Source organism: Cotesia typhae, unplaced genomic scaffold (genome assembly GCF_013202065.1).
Source record: "Cotesia typhae breed Kobodo isofemale line unplaced genomic scaffold, CoteBio_Ctyphae contig_65, whole genome shotgun sequence".
Taxonomy (NCBI): Eukaryota; Metazoa; Arthropoda; class Insecta; order Hymenoptera; family Braconidae; genus Cotesia; species Cotesia typhae.
In genome coordinates this window covers 512242-535777 of record NW_027423762.1, presented here as the reverse complement: position 1 = coordinate 535777, position 23536 = coordinate 512242, and the positions used below count along the sequence as shown (strand labels likewise).

At 32.1% G+C, this 23536-nt stretch overlaps 1 protein-coding gene across 1 annotated transcript in view; it reads left to right on the top strand.

Moving 5' to 3' along the window:
• Positions 1-23536, top strand: part of Dscam2 (Down syndrome cell adhesion molecule 2) — a 64472-nt gene that overhangs the window by 19552 nt on the left and 21384 nt on the right. The window contains exons 6-12 of the mRNA XM_074250805.1: positions 10978-11151; positions 11230-11380; positions 13879-14027; positions 20141-20573; positions 20858-21036; positions 21254-21562; positions 21633-21750. Of these exons, the coding sequence (XP_074106906.1) occupies positions 10978-11151; positions 11230-11380; positions 13879-14027; positions 20141-20573; positions 20858-21036; positions 21254-21562; positions 21633-21750 (1513 nt within the window). The remainder of the gene's footprint in view (positions 1-10977; positions 11152-11229; positions 11381-13878; positions 14028-20140; positions 20574-20857; positions 21037-21253; positions 21563-21632; positions 21751-23536) is intronic.

The following is a 23536-nucleotide window of genomic DNA, read 5'->3' as shown; positions in this document are numbered from 1 at the left end:
TTTCTAGATTTTATAAAATTTCAGAATTCCGGCAAATTAATCTTCCATTGGTCATAAGAACGTCATATTGATGTCATATGAACTTCATAAATTCAAAAAGGTGAAATTAAATATTTCGATTATCTAATTAAACGTGAAATGCTACTTAAAGTTGAAAAATTTTTCCTTAATTCGAGAATATTCATAAAATATAATTAAAGACAATTATATTACTTTCATAAAAGCAATACTTTTACAAAGCCCGTTTGTCTTTAACTATTAATATTTCAGATACCAATGGTCGCACAGCAAATTATGAGACCATTTTCGGAAGCTGAAATAAATTTTCTGTGGGGACCAATCAAGTCGTGAAACAAAAAAATTTTTCTAACCCCCTGAGACGAAAAAAAAAAATTAAAAATTTTGAAAAAGTTTTTGTTCAAGCCATTTTTAGCCAAAATTTTTTGTCAGAAAATCTAAAAACTAGAATCATGAAGCTTTAACGCTTTAAAATGCATCTTTTTAGATTTGCAATACGATCATTTTTCACTGAGATATAGCAAGTCAAAGATCGGGAAAAATTCAGACTTTTTTGTGAGTAGTATGCATAGAAAATAATTTTATCCAATTTCTTAATGATCACGGTTTCTTCTCACTATTAAATTTTTCATTTCCCATTATAAATACAATCATTATTGAAAAATACAATACGTTTTTGAAAAAATTTGCCTTATAAATTTACTCTCATACTCATCAGATCAAAAATAAGTTTTTGCTGCACAATCGTTCTCAAGAATTCGATTTTATCAAAGCTAATACTAATTTTGTGGAAAAATTATTTTCTAATTGTTTAAGGAATACCCCGTTTTGCCCGCAAAAATTAAAATCTTGTTCTAAACGGCAGTTTGAAATTAGTGGTATTGATTTTGAACAAAATAAAAATGAAGACGATTTACGGTATTTGGGTTCCCAAAAACTTAAAATTTGCTTAAGTATATCCCGTTTTGTCCTCCCCCTTCCCCCATACTTTTTTTGAATAAATTTTTTACTGCTTGATTCCAACGAATCTATTATGGAAAACCGTTACTCCAGAGTTACATCAATATCATCTCAAACCATAACTTAACACTGACTTATCCTAATCAAAAAGAAAATAAGAATTGAAAAGTATTGGTTTTTTCATAAACGGTTTCTATTATCTCAAATACTTCTTTTTTAACGGAGTATAAAGATGATTTTGAAATGACATCAGCCTTACATACGATTGTGACTTTTTACTAATGTACAAATAAAATTTCAGAGTTAGGTACATCAGTATTAGGTACAATCAGAAATTTTCAGTGATCTAAAAAGATGACTTCAAAGTTATGTCAATATTACGTACAACTGTGACTTTTTACTGATGTAAAATAGGGACTTATGTCAAAATCTTGTGACATTTTTATGACATTCGACTGACGTCAGATGAAAGTCATGTGTTCACTGGGTAAACATTTGTAAAAAAATAGTTAATTTTTATCAAATAGATATTTATGTCATAAGGCCGTGAAGTGGCGGTTTTCTGACAGCGACGATATTTCTATATGAGCTTAAGGTTTACGGCGGGAAGGCTCGAAACGGGTGTAATTTTAACGTGCGAAGCGTAACCAAAGACGGAAATTTCCGCTCATTTTCGAACATTCGCGTCACAATCATTAAAGCGACTATCGAAAAAAAGTCGTTGTCAAAATCGCCACTTAACGGTCGAATGACACAATATTTTTTGTTATTATCACTCCATAAGTTTAACTTTTGAGGGATAGGAGGCAAACAATGACATTTAAATTTTATGAAGTTTCACAAAGGTAAAAAAACTGAATTTTATGTTAATTATCTTTTTATTAATATTTATTTATGCCATGGTTGTTATTTAATTAACATTAAGTCTGCTTCATAATAAACTGCCACACTGAAAGAAAGGTACACTTGAGTCAAGGAAATATTTTTCTCCCTAATTATTTTCTTGAGCGAAATAAAAATTGTTTCTTGACACAAGAAATATCACTTATTCCAACAAAATTAATTCTCTTGTTTTAAGAAATACGTATCTTGATCCAAGAAAATTTATTTAAGTCAAGAAAATCTTCTTGTTTTGAGAAAATTCAGCCTCTTGTTCCAAAAAATTTCGTTTTTGATAGAAGTAAATTTTCCTGTCTTAAGAAAATTTTTCTCTTGCTACAAAAAATTAAATATCTTGATAGAAGTAAATTTTCATTAATATTTTTATTGGTTAACATAGCAAATGAAAAGATCAAATAATATTGAATCATTTTTTTTTATTCAGTATGTATAATTGCGTGCTAAAATAATCTAAAATAAGGGACAAATATTCAAGAGAAAAATTTTCTCAAGGTAAGAAAATTTTTTTCTCAGCTGAAGTAGGTGGCGCTGCTTCCCTCAAGTATCTTAAAATCTTGATCGAATATAAATAGTATATTACATACCTAGGCCAGTAAAATAAGAAAAGTCTCAGATCACATGTAATTGTTGGCCGAGGCGAAGCCGAGGTTGACAAACATGTGGTCTGAGGCTTTACTTTTTACTGGCCAAGGTGTGTATATTATTTTTCTGCTCGACGTAACCGGAATGTGGCAACTTCGTTTAGCGCAGCGGCCAGAAAGTTGCCACTTTCCGGCCGGAGGGCAGAAAAATTTATTGTATCAAGTATTTATGATGATTTGATCTAAGAAAAAATTACTTCCGCCAAGAATAGGATTTCAAGAAAAATTTTTACTTCGGCTAATACAACTTCGGTCTTCCTTTGAGTATCCGAAAATTTACTTGAGCCAAGAATTTTTTTCTCCAGTCAAGTAACTTTTCTTTCTGGGCAGCAGATAAATAATTGGCGCCACTCAATAGTGACTGTTTAAAATTTACTTAAAATAATTGATCGGTACACTAGAATGTGACTTTTTTTTTTACAATCTCTCTCAATTTTGTCTGGGTGTACCCGAAAAGTTCGTAAAAAAAAGGAGGGGGTAAAACTTCACGGCCTAGGCCGCGAAAAAAATACGATATGGTAGTCTTTAGAAAATAGTCGCTTTACGCACGCCACCCAGCGCTCAAAAGTTGAACTTTTGGAGCGAGTATAACAAAAACACATAATTAGTAACATAAATTATATAAATAAATTAATAATAAGCCGTCATACTTCATTACCATATAGATTTAGCTTATAAGAATAATGAGATGTACTTCACCCCATCGGTCGTACGGTGTAGGGGTTAGTTATCGGTCTAGCGAGTGCGCGGCTCGGGTTCAAGTCTTGGTTAGAACGAATACGATTTTCAATTTATTTCTATAATCAACGAAAGATAGGTCTAAATAAAGTCAAACGGTCTCAACGCGTTAGTTCTAGATCAAAATTAAGATTTTGCAAAACAAATATATTGCTTAATTTTGTTTACATTTTCTTGATTGTTTTAAAGTAAGTAAAATGAATTTATATTGTGAGTATACGCCACGTGCTTAGACAAGAAGTTCAAATATGTGTCGTTGCAGAAGGGGAAAGATGAAAAAAGAATGACGCATGCGCGTTGATTGTACATGAATTAATAAGTATATACTATATTGGCGAGGCGGAGTGAGATCAGAAGGAGAAGGGATGAGAGAACGGAAAGTAAGAGAAAGAAAAATAAAGGTATTATACACTATTTGGAGTTCAACTCGAACCTCGAGACGTTTCGCTCACGCTTTTGGAAAGATTCAACATAAACCGTGAAACAAATAAGCTTTTCAATAAACTCTGCTTCTCAACTATCCATGATACGAATAGCTATCACAAAAACACTTAAACTATAATTAAACAATAAATCATCAATAATAATACGGATTATCTAAACCCAGATAAAAATAACTTAAATCTCCGCGGTAGAGCGGCGCTGTCTATGCTCACACCGTATTCCCACCGATTCCAATCACTGAATTCCGAGATGGACCCACATTCTAATACCGAAATTGACTGGTACGGGGTTGATTGGTATAACTTCTTGAATAAGCAACCTCCGTATCAACGAAACCAAAACAGAATCTGACAATAAAAAATTCATCAACATAAATATCAAGAGCACTATAACACAAAATGACCTCACACTAGAGGAGAACCAAAAATGGCTGCATGAAAGTGGCAATCGCGAAAACATCAACTCAATTCAGCCAAAAAAGAAACCAACTGATGAAACTTTACCTAACTCGGAATTCACGAATGACAGGGATACTGGAGAACAAGAGGGACAAAAAACAATGACAGATGAAACTCTTATGTACAGCAACGAAGATATAGATCCATACTAGATCATTGTCCAACCCAATAACAACCAGAACAAAACCAGAATGCCCCCTTTTCATCTGAGCAAAACAGTTCTCAGCTTACTTACAGAGTTAAAAATTCAGTCTAGAATCACTGAATCTAAAATGGTAGGTCAAAGCTTCTTAACTACATTACACGATATAAACTCAGCTAACTCTCTAATAAATCATCCGAGTTTCATAGCAAAGCATCTCTCGGTCTCTATACCATCATTCCGGAAATTCACCACTGGATTAATTCACGAGGTACCTAAAGAACTATCATCAAAAACAACTATAATCACCAATTATAACGTCGGAAGATGCACTAAAGCCATCCAAACAGATGGCGAGAAAACGCGCATCCCAGCCAACTCAGTTATAATCACCTTCTATGGACAAATCAGTCCAAAGTATGTGGGGCATTCCACGCCAAATCGGACGGTTTAACAATTTTAATTTTTTATTTCCTCAATTTTTTTATATTTTTTTGTACCTATCAAAAAACTTTTTCTCCAAAATGTTGAGATTGTTTTGATACCATTGCTCATCGGTCAAGTCAGGTACAGAAGATTCATCATCATTCGGCTTTATGTATTCGGCAACTACTTTGTGTCCATCAATGATACCGAGCTCCATACTTCGGCTAGAATTTCACCTGCTTTCTGGAAGTTGTCCTGTTCTAAGGAAGTATCGATAGTTTTGCCGCTGTCATTCACGTGTGATCCATATGAATCATGAGGAAGAATCAAACCTGCCAATTCTCGGCTCAAAGGAGCCATTCTTCTTTCTACTTTATTAAAAGCACTTCTTCCTGGAGCATTGGTCACTAAAAATATAGCTTCTAGGTTATACTTTTTAAAGTAATTCACCGCGTTTGCTATCACTATGGGATATCGAGGGTTCTCATCCGGCCCACCATCGCACGAAATAATAATATATAATAGGCTTTACTTTGCCTTGACTGTCTTTCACAAACTTTTCAAAAGCGTCCCAAGAGAAGAGCTTATTTAAGTCATCAGCGTGAGATGTCGCGGTAGACGAAGAGTGTTCAGCACTACGGATAGCAATGTACGTTGACCCACTGTAACTAACAACTTCAGAGTGTCCCATTTCATTTGATTTAATTTCACAAATCGCATATACACTTGAAATTAATTTATGTTGAGGAGCAATCATGAAATTGTGATCTGGCAAAGAAACTTTGTATTCCATGTGCATGAGCAATGGTGCTTGTTTACTAGCTGCTGTTATCCCAATGGGAACACGAGCTTTATCGTCCTGAGATAAATACAGAACTTTGTCTGGACCGAAAGTTGAAGCAACTGTTTCCAGAGACCTTATTGAAGCAACACAAAAATTCTGGTCTGGATGTGCTTTGTGGTGATCAGCTTCGGGGCGACTGAGCTTTACGGGAACCGTTACAACATATCTCTTTGCCTCAGAAGTATTACTTTTTCTAGGAAGTACGCGAATGTATGCACCACTCCTCGATTTATTAAATCCCAGCTCTACGAGCTTCGTGTGTAGATCAGATAGAGTGTGACAGGTGCGAACAACTTCACATCGCCGGCGTTCTTCAACGGAAGCACCGAACATGGCTAAATTTACGATAGTCTGAAGAAGATCTGATTGCTGCTCTTCTAAACGCGGACGTCCAGGGGCAGCTCTTGGTTTCAATGATTTTACGGTTTCTTGCAATTTGCTTTTATGGTATTCCCGGTGCATTTTTGAATAAAAAATCTGCTTTTGTTTTTTTTTTTTTTTAGATTTTTTTCACACAGATCAACTTCCTGTCGTAACCTTACGATTGTTTCATGCTCGGTACCATCAGCAATTAAAGAATTTTTGCGGGAGTTTCGCGTTTGCGAGCAATTGAAGTCTCCACTTCATTTTCGTCCTCACTCATTTGAATTTGAAGAACTTCCTGATTGTTAGTCTCTAAAAGTTGAAAATTTGATTATTTAGATGGAAAATTTAAATAAAATTACGTGTGACAAGATGATGTTACGAAGCAAAATTTAAATCAGTTACGCTATATTGATCATTGGTATATTATTATTATATATTTGATGAATAATGTATTGAAAAAATATATTCTACTTACTTGAAAGGTCTTTTTCATTATTATCATCAATGCGCTCAAGACTCGTTGATGCGAGCGGTGATTCAATCAGAGCAAGTGATTGCTCATTAACAGAAGAAATTGATGCCGAAGTCCCAGCATGATCTGTATTCACAGACCTTGGCGTCAAAACTTTTCCCTATAAAATTTGAAAAATTATACTAGACTTGCAAAAAGTCTACTTTTCCAATATATTCACAATTTAATTACCCAAACAAACAGTACCAGTTAATTAATCGTTATTAAAATTATTTATTTTACTTCTTAACTCAAATTAATATGTCATTGAATCTTACCTTGCTGGTGAAAGACAACATTGTTTCTGCTTTCTTCTGAACAGTGGCATTTCGCAATTTTTCAATTTCTTTATGAATGTAATCACTTAAAACTTTTTTGTCTTTGAACTTTAATTTTGCTTCCTTCCACAAACAATTCACTTCTTGCTAGCACGTTTTTTTTTACCTTTTCGGCATAGCGTTTAATGTATGCATCATAAAAATTTTGATATAAACTCATGTTGAAGCCAAAAAAAAATTACTAAAGCACTGACTTACACGGTACTGATGTCACGAGTAACTGACCGACAAGTTACGAGTTTGAACGACTTTGTATTTAAGTTTTCTTCCTGCAGTGGGAAATTCCGCGAATTGGCTGGTAACGTGAGTAGCGCTTGGCACTTGTCGTAACTCGGAGAATCCGTGCGTAGGGAATAATCGATACGTTGCCTATACTATTGTCTTTTATTTTGAATGCCCGAAACATTTTTTTCTTTGCTTATATTTCTCTCGAATTAAATGATTTTAATAGACATAAAATTTATTTTAGCGGGCAAAATAAACACTCAAAATAATTTTTTTTAATGTCTGTAATATTTTATAATCTTTGAAGTTGAGATGAGATTTTCCATTATCCCCCCCTCGGTTTAGATAAGATTTGGTGAAATTTCATTGGACCCCCCCCCCATTCTAAGCTCACGTAATTAATGGATGTCCCCTAACATGTTTCAAGTATCTGCAGCAAGGCCCATAGGTAAATTTTGACGCTAATAACTATCGAACTTTTGAGCAGGCTTGTGCAAGTCTTGCGATAGAATGTTATAAGGGTATGTCTCTTCTCACCTTCAAAATCGCCTCCAAAAAATAGCTCCAAGACTAGAAAAATCATGCTCCGGCCCCATAATGGGACGAAGAATGCACTAAAGCCTTAAAAGAAATAAAGTCAGCTCTCTAGGTCATGAAGCGTACATTAAAAGTAGAGAGCTATGAAAACTACAATAAAATAAACACCGGAAAGAAGAAAACATTCCAGAAAGCCAAACTAAAAGCTTGGTGAGAATACACTGTGGCTTTCAACAGCACTACCTCCACAGCCATGTCTGGAGGAAATTTAAAACCTTCAAAAATACAAGATCATTTACTTTGTATACACTTCCGAGACAAGAGCTCTCAGTTGAACTCTGTTTAACTCTCCCTAGCCACCAAAACTAAATTTTCTAAACTTCGAAATCTCTAATAGAATTGAACTCTGCCATACGGCGAAGTAAATCAGGAACAAGCCCAGGACTTGATCGAATCACCTATGACATGATCAAACGTCTCCCCGAAGCTCAGAAAACTAATCCTCGACTGCGACAACAACTTTCTTCGACTCAAAAAACATCTACATCTGCTAAATTCCTTGGTATAATACTGGATCAGAAACATTCGACGAACATCACAATAACCTTATCTCAAGAATCAATAACATCAACCCCCTCATTAAAGCTATATGCGAAACAAAATAGGGAGCAGCTCCAGCAACCCTTCTAAATATCTACAGCGAACTGATCAAGACAAAAATTAAGTACGAGTCCCACATGATGAACACTATCTCTAGTTACAAATTCAAAAAACTGGAAATCATCCAAAATAAAACCATCAGAACATGCATGGACATCCGAATATTGACCCCAATTAACTCAATGGTAGCAGAGGGAAATGTGATTTCTCCAAAAAATAGACTTAAATACCTCTCTGATCGTTACAAACTAAGATCTATGAGCGTTTCCAATAACCCAATAATTCAAACGCTGTAAAAACTGGAAAATAATGTAACCCAAAATAAAGCCAAGCAATTCATTCTAAGAAGATTTCCAGCAATTTGCTCCTTAAAAGACAATGAACCATATTAGGACATTATCTATCAAACTAAAACATAACCGCAGTACATTAACCCTTACTCAGTCTTCCGGGACTCATTAAACGTCGACATGTCAACAACAGTAACACTCAGTAACCTACCAGCAAAAAAAAATCATAAAAAATTTCAAAAAAATAGTCAATGGAAAACTACAGGACCTTACACAATTATACACCGACGCATCCAAAAGTCCAAACGAACCATTCATCGGACTCGCAGTTTACAATGCCACTCTTGACATTCATCTGCAACATTTAACATTCAGCTTCAACAACGAAAGCAGAATCCCTAGTCATCCTCAAAGCAATCGAACTTGCACTCGAGGATGCGGAGGAAAAAAAATAATCTACACAGACTCCAATAACGCGCTTCAAGCCTTTCTCAATTTACAACATAAGAAACCCAAATCATATCAGCCATACGAAATTGGAGCCAGACTTCACGAGGCGCAACAGCGCGGACTATAAGTCTACTTGATGCTGATACCTGGACATTCTGGCATTCCCGGCTACGAAGAGGCGAAACGACTAGCTAAGAAAGCGATCACCAGTTCAAGACAAACTTTTACTCCAATCCCCTACAAAGATCTAGCGACTATCAGCAAATAAAAGGCCATTAACCGCATAGTCGAATTCCTCAAAGAAGTTGGGAAGGAGAAAGGAGTCCACTATTTTAACTACATCTTCAAGGAAACTAAAAAACCCTTTTTCACTGAGTATAACATTCCTAGAAAAGTCACAATAAGAATGCGTCTAAACCATTACATCTTAAACTTCAGTTTACATAGAAAAAATCTCATTAAATCACCAGAATATCCTGCGGATCACCAGACCAGGACTTAAATCACATCTTTCTTTAAGTGCTCGATACACCAAGACAAAAAATTAGGAAAATGGTTGACCCTGAAAGCCATCCCTGCAACTTCCCGCTACTTTCGTAATTAAGCGCTCGAAATTGCACTTACTATGTTTTTGAGCTCTTCGAGCTCAAAAGTTTGATAAGGGTTTAATAAATCACTATTTTTTTAATTTTTAAACCGCAATAACTTTTGAATGAATGAACCGATTTTCACGCGGTTAGCGGCATTCGACGCAGTTTTTCGAATTTTATGATATATTTTCAAATACAAATTGATTAGACCGGAAATTTCGGTGTAATCCGAAAAAAACACTTTTTGTCGATTTTTTTCGGTATCACTCTCATATTCTTGCGCTTCCCTGCAAAACAGCAAGCTTTAGCTGGCTTTGATACTACAAAATGTTGACTAGAGAATCATTCTACACATCCGGTTAAAGAGCAGTTGTCATCGGAGTTTCAACACTCTGTGGTAGCAGGTTTTTGCCGGTAAATGTACCGATTCAATGTCCTGACGTTTTATTTTATATCAACGACAACATTCATTCGATAAAAGACTTTAATAAGACACAATAAGTGGCAGATAAACATATTTGCGAATTACTGATGGATACTATCGAGAAAAACAAATCAGAAACTGCGATTTGATCATAACATACTGAAAATACTATTAGATCATGAATTTTATCAGTTTTTTTTATTTTCCTCAGTTTTTTGAAGTTTGATCGCCAATTTTGACTCCAGATTCGTATTCAGTGGTAAATAATACATCGAGAAATCTTTGTCGAACACCCAGCGCAGAAAATTTTTTTTTGTGGATCAGTGTAATTATACAGCAATTTAGATAGAAAATTTGATGCACTATATAAATGCAATTAAAAAAGAAATGTATGTAATTGAAATTGAAGAAAGTTTGTATCGTGAACGATTTTATGTAGTTATTCATTTATCATAAACTATCTTCAGTTGAACTCTAAATTATTTAAAAAACCTGAAAACGATCGCTGAAACTTCACGAAACTTTGCAAATACTCTGTAGGAACACTGATAATACTCCGTGAAGGCTAAATCAGAACCTTACGGCAATGTTCCACGGAAACCACGATAAAACGCCGTCGGAATGTAATGTCGCGACTGCACAAAATACTATGCGTTTTCCCTACTAAACTCCGTTGGAATCTCGAGTAAACTCTTTGAAGAAGTATACTCAGCAGATACTCCGTTTCATCCAAGTTTTCACTGAGTCATCGATACTGCTAGAGTTTAAGTCTTATCTTAGTTACAATCGGCTTACTATAATGTACGGTATTTGCCTGCATATATTCTTTACTCGGAAAAAAAGAAACTTGAGTTTAAAAAAAAGATAATTAGATCAAACCTTGAAGATCATAAAGTTTTCTAATAATCGTTGAAGTTTGAATCTACTAGCCGGTAGCAAAAATTGATATTGTATAAATTAAATATTTTTTTTTCGTTTAAGAATACAAAAATCTCACGCTCAAAATAAAATTTAGGTGCAAAGTCTGGAGAGTATGACGAGTTGCGAGAAAGTTCATATACAAAACTTTTAAGTAATGGTACATTGGTACTACAACACGTAAAGGAGGATAGAGAAGGCTATTACCTTTGTCAAGCTAGTAATGGGATTGGTACTGGTATTGGCAAAGTAGTACAACTGCGAGTAAACTGTAAGTAGATTTAAATATATTTGACGGTTAATAATAAATCCCTCTATCTGATTAAAATCAAGTAAATTGAATCTTTAGCTTCGCCATATTTTGCTGCACCATCGAGACTCGTAACAGTCAAAAAAAGTGATACTGCTACACTTCACTGTGAAGTACATGGTGATAAACCTATAACAATCATTTGGCTTAAAGGTGGAAAAATTGAACTGAATCCTTCAACAAACTACAGGTATCGATAATTTTCGAATAATAGTTCTTACTGTATTTCGCTAGCGAGACCGCCAATTTTTTACTACAGACTTCAAATTTTTCGTGCAATTTCTAACAAATAAACTCATATACACTGTTTTCAAGCTAAAAAAATAGACAAACGACTACACAAACATGTAGATGATATATCTGTGATAATTTCGAGTATAATTTTCATTTAATTTAATAATAAACAAACTCAAACCCGAAAAACTATTGACGTCAATGAATAAGTCACATTGCAAAAAAACTGATATGATAACTATCGACAAATAATAGTGGTCGGCGCGATTTTTCAAAAATAAGTTTATTATTATTTGAAGAAGGCCCAGTAAACACATTGATATCAAAATAATATGAGCTGGATATCATTTAATATCATGCTTTAGATAAGATATGACTCGTAACTGACTCATAATTTCAAACTCATTTAAAATAGATACTGATGTGACATTAATGAAATAATATTAATGCAGGTTTAACATCATTATCATTATAATCACTATATATTCACAAAAATAGATAATAATAATGATAATAACAAAAATAATAATTATTATTATTGTTACTATTATCGTCCATAATTATCAATAGTTATTTGTATGTCAGGAATGAGGACAAAATATTTACCTGACAAAGGCAACTGTGCAATGTATGATCGTAATTGTTGTAATTCGTATTATGGTAAATTTTGTAATTGTATCAATTGTTATATTATTTTGTTGCTTATTAACAAGTATAATTATCAGATATGCCTGAAGAAGGTCTAATGAATGATCGAAACGTCGCAGAAATAGTAATGTAAAACCAATTCGTTCATCTGATCTCTGATTATTCAAGAATTCTTTGGAATTTTCATCAACCATTTCAAATACATTTGACGGTGCGATGTCAAATAATTTTTTTAATGAACAGGAAAATTCATTTTGTTTTTTCACAGCAACTTTACTCCGATTTCTATGTTTAAGAAGTATGCGCCACTCATCATACAGTTTTTTCAACTTATCTCGACATCTTTGCATATCTTGAACGGGAATTCGAGCTTTCTTCCAAAACACAATAATTTCATCAATCACTGCAGCAACACTATCTGTGATAGTATTATTTAAAATACGTGTATAAAAAAATAACACTTTCAAAGCTTGCAATTTCGATGGTAATTTGTTACCTACGATTTGAACGTCAACATCACCAATCAAAAAAATGTTTTGACGTAAACGTGATAACTCCATATTTAACTGATTACTTAAATATCGGATAAATGAACTCAAAAAATTTATTTATATATCAAAAAGGCATCAGTACTAGTAATTGAACGATTTTGATCATGCTGAGAAATAAATGTAGGTTATGAGTAATCTGAGAATTAATTTTAGTGTTAGAAATTGAAGTAAAATCTAATAGATGGCAGCATGATCAGTTTCTAAAATGTTTTTAACCAGAAATCAAAATTTGAAATTGGAGTTTGTTGATATTTGTACCAATAACAATAAAAATCGAGACAATAGGTCCCGAATTTCTTTTGTATCCAAAAAAAGTTAAAAATCTTTAAAATGTTCGACAGTTCAGGCTAAAAAAATGAATTGGTGTTACTATTATTCCAAAGTTACAGTTACTTTGAAAATTTTCTAAACAAATAAATCCAATGAGATTATAAAGAATAACCGGTTCATGATTTATGAACTATTAAATGACCAAAAAAACAGAAAAAACTATGAAAAAGATTATAGTTTCAATTTAGACCTCGAATAACTTCAAAACCGTTAGAATTATCAAAAAATGATAAGAGACCTTTTTTGTAGACCGTTAAATTTTGCATTAGAAAAAATATTTTTTGATGTGATTTGTTGGTTAGTTTATGACATAAAAAATTCCAAAGTAAAAATATAACTTTTCCCATGCTATTTTCCTTTAAAACTTTGACCGTCGGGGGGCGCGGGTTAATATTAAAATTAAGAGCTATAACTTGGCATGATTTTTTTTTTATAGATTTTGAACTATCGTGAAAAAAAATTTCAAAAAACCCAACATAAGGACCACCTAATATATATATATATATATATATATATATATATATATATATATATATATATATATATATATATATATATACCGGATAGCTCAAATGGTAGAGTAGCCGACATGTCATCGGAAGGTTCTGGGTTCGAATCCCAGTTCGAGCTATCTGAATTTTTTCTCGCATATTCTATACACTCACATTGCGAAGATCCTCTCCTTAACCCTTTCTCAATCCTTTCCCACCAAAAAATATCCTGTTACGTGAATGTTGAAACGTTTTACGTAATAATTATCCGTAACTCCTATTCTTTCCCGCTTCACAACATTATTTTCGAATGCGCGCGCACGTGTGTGTGTGTGTGTGTGCACGCGCGTATGTTTATAACTATTATGAATAGTTATATATTATACATATATTATGTATGTATGTATATTACTATTAATACTACTATTTTAAAGGGTTTCTACAAAAATGGAAGTGACAGCTGACGGTGTTGAAGGACAATTACAAATCTCTTCAGCAGAGGCGTCGGATAGTGGAGCTTATTTCTGTCAAGCAAGTAATTTATATGGAAGAGATCAACAATTAGTTCAACTTCTAGTTCAAGGTTCATTAAACATAGTACAACTTATTATCCAATATCCTTAAATTACTTATATACTGTTTTATTGTTGTTCACATTGTAATGGGTATTTTTCCGGTTTCCAAAAGGAGTGAATTTTAACCTTTGGTAATTTGGTCAAGACTTACCCAAATATCTATATCCCCTAGCTCGAATGAAATTTCGCCGGAGTCCAGGGTCTTTTCGGAGTTAGTTTATATAATTTATAAATGAAATTTGAGCCTGAATATAATAAAAAAAAATAATATAATAAAAGAAATAATTAATTATTATATATTAATAATTATATATATTATTAATAATAATATTATAATAATATTATTATTATTATATATATTATTAATAATTAATTATTATATATAATATAATAAAAGAAATGTAAATGAACAACAAAAAACATCTTTAGTATATTAAATACACTCCGGTATTAATAATAATAATAATAGTACTAATAATGATAATAATAATAGTAATAATAATGATACATAGAAAATAAATTCTGCTGCTCCTTCGTCTCGCTCGCACTCACGCCCAAATGCCATCACAACATTATCATTTATTATCACTTTTCAAATGAATAGGCTATAGAATTTTTTTTCCGGAAATATACTGAAAATATCTCGATTTTGAGATTTACTGACTTAATAAATAATAGTTTAAAAAATTAAAAAACACGCTTTTTATAGAAGACAGAACTAAAAAAATAGAAAATGAGTTTTAATGAATTTAAATTAAGAATAGTGTTAAAAATTTCAATAAATATAAATTAATAATAGTGTGAATAAAAAAAAAAAAATTTTATTTTAAAAAAAGCGTGTGGTGCTTTTTAAGATATTATCAGAATGATAATCACTCTATTCATATCTGTTAATAAAATATTTATAACTATTGACACCATGCACCCCACGCTTTTGTTCAAATAAAAAAACTTTTTTTTTATTCACACTGTTATTAATTTATATTTATTGAAATTTTTAACACTATTCTCAATTGAAATTCATTAAAACTTATTTTCTATTTTTTTAGTTCGGTTTTCTATAACAAGCGTGTTTTTTAGTTTTTTAAACTATTATTTATTTTCTACTTTTTAGTTTTGTTTATTGATAAAAACTTTTTTTTTTATTTTTTTAAACTATTATATGCTTTGTTGATTTAAAAATTCTCTTTGGTGTTCGAAAATTTTTTAATATTAGATAAATCGGCTAAAGATTATGGTTGGAAATTAAAATTTCTACCTTATCGACTATAGGTGAAAATTATATAAATGAACAAAAATTTTATTTTGCAAATTGAAAAATGGAATAATTTTATCAAATTAGTGTATTGTCATCGGTCCTTGATAAATTTACCAAGTTTGAACAAAATCTGGCCGTTCAAAGTGGGTCAAAATCGCGCCCAAAGAAGTCGGTTACAAACAAACATACAAACATACAAGTGAAGCTAGTAAAAAGTGTGTAAAAATACAATTTTGTAAAGGTTTTCTGTTGAAAATTATATTGGTAAAAAAATTTTTTTTTAAAGGGCATAGCCGGTTAAATATGGGAAATCTGCCTCCATGGCTCTTTTGACCCACACTTAGGGGATCGATTTGGCATCAAATAAAAATAATTCACACCAATTTTTAGCCCTTTAACTCAAACGACGTTCGAGATTTTCAAAAAAACCTGTTTTTTTTATTTTAATTTTATTTTTATACTGAAATTCGGAGTTAATCGATGGTGATTTTTTTTCTTATTCTTAGGATCCTTAAACATAAAAATATCGTATGATCATCGTTTTTCAACGAAAAGTAGATTTTTAATGAAGAAAATAAAATTCAAATTTTGTTTTTTTTAGGGTTTTTGAAATATGTCAATCACCAAAATTTGTCAGAACATGTATTTTACACCCCTCGACACTCAGGAATTTTTTCAGATTTTTTGAAGTGGTGGAACAATGTCAAAAAAATTAAAAAGTCATTTTTTTCCCTGAAATTCGGCGTTTTAACGCACTTTTATTTTTTTTTTTTTTTTTGCTTGAAAAAGTACGTAGAAAACTTTTCTTTGCTCTAAAATGACTATGTATTTCAAAATTAGCGCCAACTCGGTGCTTTGGAAAGTCATCTACCGGGATTTCCGGAATCTATCGACTATATCTATTAAGGTTTTGTTTGTTCAGGTAACCTCAAAATAAAGTAATCTTTATGATTAATTCATTGTATATATTGAATAACAGTTGTTAATTAATTCAGGGCTTTTATATTGAAACTATATTTAAGTTTTACGATCGAACAATATTGGAGTATCATTGTTGATGTTAATGCATCTCTTTTCATTTTACAAGATATATGTTTTTATTATTACATAGCGTATCAGTTGTTTACATTTATTCAAGTGAGTAAAGCTTTACTTTTTATTTGTTTTTATATTTTCGAATTTGTAACCTATAATTTAAACATGATTTCAGAATGGATTTTGTGGGAAAAAATGTGTTAATTGTAATGTATATTTACGTAAAATATCTGGCTTTAAACAAATTATTGCAACAATTGATGAGGCTAATAATGCGACAGAAAAAATTGGAAAGCGTGTCTTTATAAATGATACATTTTGTAATAAGTGTCGAGTTATTTTAACAAGACCACCTACGCCAAAAAAGACTCAAGATTTATCTACAGATCGAGTGAATGTCGAAAGTCAGCCTATTTTTTCTCAATCATCATCCACAACCGTTTCGTCTGTATCATCATCTGAAGATCCTTCATATGTTAGAAGAGTTAGAATTTATAGAGTTGGGTTTTCCCCGAATCATATCGACACACAAATACTGTTGCCTTTGTGGATCATCAACAAATATCATGATAGTTCCGTTTGAAGCACGTAAGCAAGTCTTTTCCAAAAGACGACTCTTTATTCCCCAAGGAAATCGGTGTTGTAAAGATCATATCATTAAAAAACGGTTCTATAATGAAGATATCAACACTTTCCGAATCCATTCTAATACCAGTGTATTTGAAGTAAATGATTTGGAAAAATTACTTGGGCAGTTAGCTATTGGTACTGATTCGTCCATAATCCATAATCACTGATTTTCCTGAATTAACTGAACATGAACTCAAAATTCTTTTTACTAGATCATATCAAATGTCTCAAGCGGTATCGTACTTAGCTGAAATGATAGATGAAAACGGAATGCTGAAGCTTCATTACTTACTGATCACTCCTAATATTATAAAATTTGAAGTCAGATCTCGACACACTAATTCAAAAACATATCGTTGTTTTATTGAATATCAGCCAGACAAGAATGATATCTCTGGAATAACTCGATATTGTTGTGACTGTGAAAATGGTAGACGTACTGTTGGATGTTGTTCACACATTGCTTGTTTTATAATGTTAATCCATTTTCGTTATTTTCATTTTTTATAACAATTTTTGTATTAGTATAAATTTTTCGTCTCCAATATTATAAGATTTATGATACCCTCATGTCTAGCATACTTTTTGTTTAGTTCATCACTTTTTAGCTTACCATAACTTATGTATCTTGCTTTATTACCTTCTAAACTTAGTGTTGTACGATTGTAAATTCAAGCGGTAATGAGATTCGGGTTCGTTTTATTTTACAACTTGATCCTCTACTCCAAAGTCTTCTAATCCTTCTATTGTAAAATATTTTTTCCCAAAACGCATCTGTTTTTAATTGTTTTATTGCTTTGGTTTTTTTCCTCGGTTTGGAGTATTAGTTATTTGTACATCTGTATATCATATTGGCATCTAGTTATCTAAGTCTTTTCTCTCTCTCTAACTCACTCTCGATATTTTCCTTTTTGCTTGAGTCCTTACCTGTACACCCACTTTTCCTAAAATACCAATCAAGGGTCTTGTATATCTTTTACTCCACCCCTTACCCCTAGAAGATCTTAGCAGTACGAAAAATTTGGAACTTGTCATCAAGTTCAACTTCTGATCAGAAAATCAGTTCCTCTTAACAGAGCACCGTAATAGCATCTAGCATTTTTGTTCAAGACGTACCGTCTTATTACCGTTTGAATTACTTTATAACTTTGTTAATTTGCCTCGCATTTAATATTTTTATAAGTAAATTTTAACTACATTCTTGTATAAATTCATACAAATAAATTATTAGTAGAACGTTAATTTGGTCTACTAACTTTATCAATTAATGTAACCTGGAGCTTACAACTCCGAACTCCCAATTTTAGTTATACATTTTTGGTAAAAAATACGTTGCTGCTATTATTTATTATTTATCTTACGCTCGATATTTAGCTAAAATTGTAAAACCTGCTGAGATACTTAGTCGTCTGTTTATCGATGAGAAAATTAGTGTCGTAGTGAATGAAGACAGTGATGAAGACGAATCAAGTTATTGTTTCTATTAAAATTTTTATTTTTGTTGTATCCTAATTCAAAATTATTCCCGGTTGTCTGGAAAAATATAAAATTCACCTCCAAATGTGTTTTGAATTATTTATAGCCTTTTTACATACTTCATATTCCTGATTTATTATGTTTATCTTTTGAAAAGATAAATTTCTGTTAAAAAATAAATTTTCTACGTACTTTTTCAAGCAAAAAAAAAAATAAAAGTGCGTTAAAACGCCGAATTTTAGGAAAAAAATGACTTTTTAATTTTTTTGACATTGTTCCACCACTTCAAAAAATCTGAAAAAATTCCTGAGTGTCGAGGGGTGTAAAATACATGTTCTGACAAATTTTGGTGATTAACATATTTCAAAAACCTTAAAAAAAACAAGTTTGAATTTTCTTTTCTTCATTAAAAATCGACTTTTCGTTGAAAAACGATGATCATACGATATTTTTATGTTTAAGGATCCTAAGAATAAGAAAAAAAATCACCATCGATTAACTCCGAATTTCAGTATAAAAATAAAATTAAAATAAAAAAACAGGTTTTTTTGAAAATCTCGAACGTCGTTTGAGTTAAAGGGCTAAAAATTGGTGTGAATTATTTTTATTTGATGCCAAATCGATCCCCTAAGTGTGGGTCAAAAAAGCCATGGGGGCAGATTTCCCATATTTAACCGGCTATGCCCTTTGAATTTTTTGAAAATTTCGATTTTTCCTCTATGTGGCATTTTACGCGAATTGGAACAGTTTTCAGATTGTTTTATTTTATTCTACTGCGTGCTTTACCTTACTTAACGATTAATTTTTATTTTCATTTCTATTTTACTTACAACAAATATATACAACTAATATAAGTACACACATATTTGGATAATTGTTTTTTATCTGAATAAACGTTCGGCTAAATTTACAGATTATTTATAAATTTCGCAATCCAGCTTTTTAATAGATCTTAGATAAAATATACTATTATCACTTTATGCCATGGCGATCATCTATTATTTCGACGTTGGGTGTTCCCATTGGGTCCTAATTGGGTTTTCCTATTGGACATGCTCCGTCGAAACCCAATGGGGCCCCAATGTATATCTTGTGCATTCCCAAAGTAATTTCTAGTCGGGTATATTAGAAAAAAATTAGGAATACGGTTGACCCTAAAAGCCATTCCTGCAACTTCCCGCTAATTCCACACTTAAGCGCTCAAAATTGCACTTACTACGTTTTTGAGCTCTTCGAGCTCAAGAATATAATTTCCGTGTCATTTTGAGCGCTCCAAACTATATATAGATGTATGGACACTATTGCGAAAACATTCAAGGAAGCTCCCTAGGACCTCAAAACGTCGAGATCTGATGAAAACTTGATTTTCGAAAACCGGGGTAAAAACAGTAACTTCTCGATTTTCCAAAATTTTCAATTTTCTCAGTGAAAAGTTAAAAAAATCGATTTTTGGAAGCCATGAAACCCATGTAACCCCTTAATTGAATTAATTACAAATTTTTAGTTAAATAGTTAATTAGTTAGATTGTCAGTTATGTTGTTTGATTAGAAAATATTATGAAGATAGAGCTAAAAAACGCATCATCAGAATCATTTCGAGTGCAAACTACCACTTTGTTTTTTCGGTTGTTTATTGTAGTTTTTAAGCTACTTTTTTTTTTTTTTTATTTTTCATTTATTAATTCTGATGAAAATTTATTACGTGTCTTTTCCATTACATAGAACCTCCCCATCCACCTCACGGATTAGAAACTGCAATGATTGCTCCAAGAAGTATCAATGTTAAGTGGCAACACAAAGCTCAGGATACTAGTGAAGTTTCGAAATATATCCTTCAGTATAAAGAAGGAGAGGGAGGTATGTGGCAACAGCAAGAACTAATAGGACCTCCTTTGCCATATGCTGCGTTAATAGATGATCTAAAGCCAGCTACAAAATACTTTATACGAATTATTGCCGAAGGACCTGCTGGTCAATCTGCTCCATCAACAGAGCTCATCGTCAAAACTGAACCTCAAAGACCTGCAGGACCACCTATTAATATCGCCGCTAGACCTGTTTCTCCAACCGAAATTATTGTATCGTGGTCACCACCATTACCAGAATTGCGCCATGGTGAAATTCAAGGTTTTAATATTGGGTTTAGAGAATCAAGGTAATTGAATAATATAATGTAAATCATAAACGTGAAATCAAAATAAAGCTATTTTTTTGTTCTGATCAGTAAAATTCTTTGATTAAGTATCTATGAGTAAAAATCGATCTTTAAAAAAAGTAAAATATTTAATTTATATTTGATATTCAAATTCTTGCATAAATATGAAATTTCGTTTTTATCAGCGTATATACACTTAATATTAGAAGTGTGTAAAATTAGAATCAAACGTTATTTAAGGTAATTATATCAAATTGAATAAAAATCAATACTTTTTATCATAGTGGAGGTAACCCATCGTACAATTTTACATCCGTATTTGGTGACGGTGGAGATGGAACGGGAGAGCTCCACTTAACAGCTTTAAAGCCATATACAAGATATACTATTGTCGTTCAAGCCTATAATCAAGTCGGTTCAGGACCATTATCTGAACCATTACCAACGCAAACATTAGAAGATGGTAGAAACTTATTATTTTATTAATTTATTTAATTTTAATCTAGTGATTAATATTAAAAGCCGGATATCAATACACATATGTAATACAATTTTACGCCACATATTTATTCATAAAATTAAATTATAATATGATATAACAATTTTTACCCTAAAATTTATAAATTATTAATTAAATGATTTATTTTTAGAAACATGATTTTGATTTATTTTAATTTTAGTGCCAAGTAAACCACCTGAAGATATTCGCTGTGCTTCATTGACATCACAATCATTACAAATATCATGGAAATCACCTCCAGCTGCTTATACTAATGGAAATATTCAAGGGTATAAAGTTAGTTATGAACCAGTCTTGACAGATTCATGGATCAGTATAGATGAGATGGAAATTCGAAAAACTGCAAGTATGACAATGACATTAGCGGGATTAAGAAAATACACAAACTACAGTGTGCAAGTATTAGCATATACCAGAGTTGGTGAAGGTGTTCCTTCTAGAATAATGTACTGTCGTACAAAGGAAGATGGTAACTTAATAATAGTTTTTTTCGATAAAAAAAATTTTGAACTTTAATGAAATTAATATCTTTCTTACAGTACCAGGAAGCCCAGCAGATATTAAGGTCGTTGTAAGTTCACCACAAGCATTGTTTATATCATGGCTTCCTCCGCTAGAACCCAATGGTGATATCACTAAATATAATCTTTACTCAAGGTGACTATTAACAAATAACCCGGGAAAAAATCATCATACCACATCTTAATTTCATGCATGACCCTGTCTGAATATTCGCCTGACTTGAGGAAGCATGGCCATACATGAGAAAGTACTTTCATGTCTAATCAAGAACGATCATACTTTCTTAGATCTTGTGAATATTCAAAAATGATCATGCATGAGCAAATACCATCGTGCATGCCCGGGCATGATCATGTCTGGAAAACAAAATAACCATAAAAAAATTGAGAAAACGATTGACCCTAGGGTCATTCCTGCAACTCCGCTAATTCCATATCTAAGCGCTTAAAATTGCACTTATGACGTTTTTGAGCTCTTCATGCTCAAAAATATAATTTGTGATTTTGAGCGCTTCAAGCTCAAAGAACTGTTCTATGCTTTCGAGCTTAGAAGTTGAGACATAAATTTTTCTTTTTAATGATAAATTTATTTATCAACCCACTAAAACCTCGCGGATAAGATAAAAGAATTTTAATCGGTTGAACCTCTAAATATTAATTTTGAACCACCAGCTCTCGGAAATCCGTTTCCTTACAGACAACGTAAATGGTGTTTTACGTTAATAGGGAGTGTAGAAATTTTTTAGGAAGATACGAAGTCTCACGTGTTGCCAGTAATAATTCTTTCTTTACTTACAATATGCAGCGATGATTAGAATATTTGGGATGATAGGCACAGCAATCCTTGAACAATAAATCTCTGAAGATTTACGTCCTTCAAAGGCCTCAAGGTGAATATGGTTGATGTACGATGAACAATTTATTAACTTATTCACACACAACTTAATTTTACCAATTAAACACGTGTATTCGGTGACGATAAATTATAACTTTATTATCATCTATTTTATCAACAATAACGAATAAATGATATGATTAAACAATATAAACTTAGTATTAATACAATAGAATTATAAAATAGGATGTATGAATGTAATAGATTGATAGGATGATTTGGTAGCGTGTAGCTAGTTGGGGGTTGGATCGAAGTCTCATCTATAATTTTCGGACTGGACGCGTCGTGGGCGTTCACCCCCACTATTTCCCGGGACTCCTACCGTCAGGTAAAATCAATTAAAATTAACCCAGTGTTGGTAACGAAGGTTTTCGGGCGGCTAATTGAAGGCTGATAAGAACTGGACAATTTGTAGTGTCTTAAAGTCTGATAAAAGTTTAATAAAACTATTCATTAAATTTTTAAATTACAAGTACTTTTGAATAAATAAACCGATTCTCACGCAGTTGGTAACACTTGACGTAATTTATTGAATCTAACTACCTCCCGATTTTCGAAAATTTTCAATTTTCTTTGCGGCAAGTTAAAAATTTCATTTAAACAAAAAAAAACTTTTCTTTGTTTATCACGATTTATGTTTTTCACTATTTATTCGTGACTAATTTTTTTTGTGGCTGAAAAATACTATTTGACATCTGATCCTTGAGAAGACTCGAACCGGGCATCCTTTATATATGAAGCAACAACGTAAACCATTACGCTAATCTGCGTTCTATTATTCAGAAAGATTTTTACTACATAATATATTTTTCGTTCGTCGTTACAATGATTTTGTCTTAAGATTAATGATTTAGTTTCAATTAAATTCAATTTCATACTACATGCTCGAGAAAAATTTTTTATACATAATCATTAGGTTGAGCCAAAATTCAATTTCCGTAAAGAACCTTTTAAAATTGAAATTTTTAGTTCCGCTTTTAACAGGAGCTGTACTTGGGCATTGCTTAAGATATTTTTGGTTGAGAAG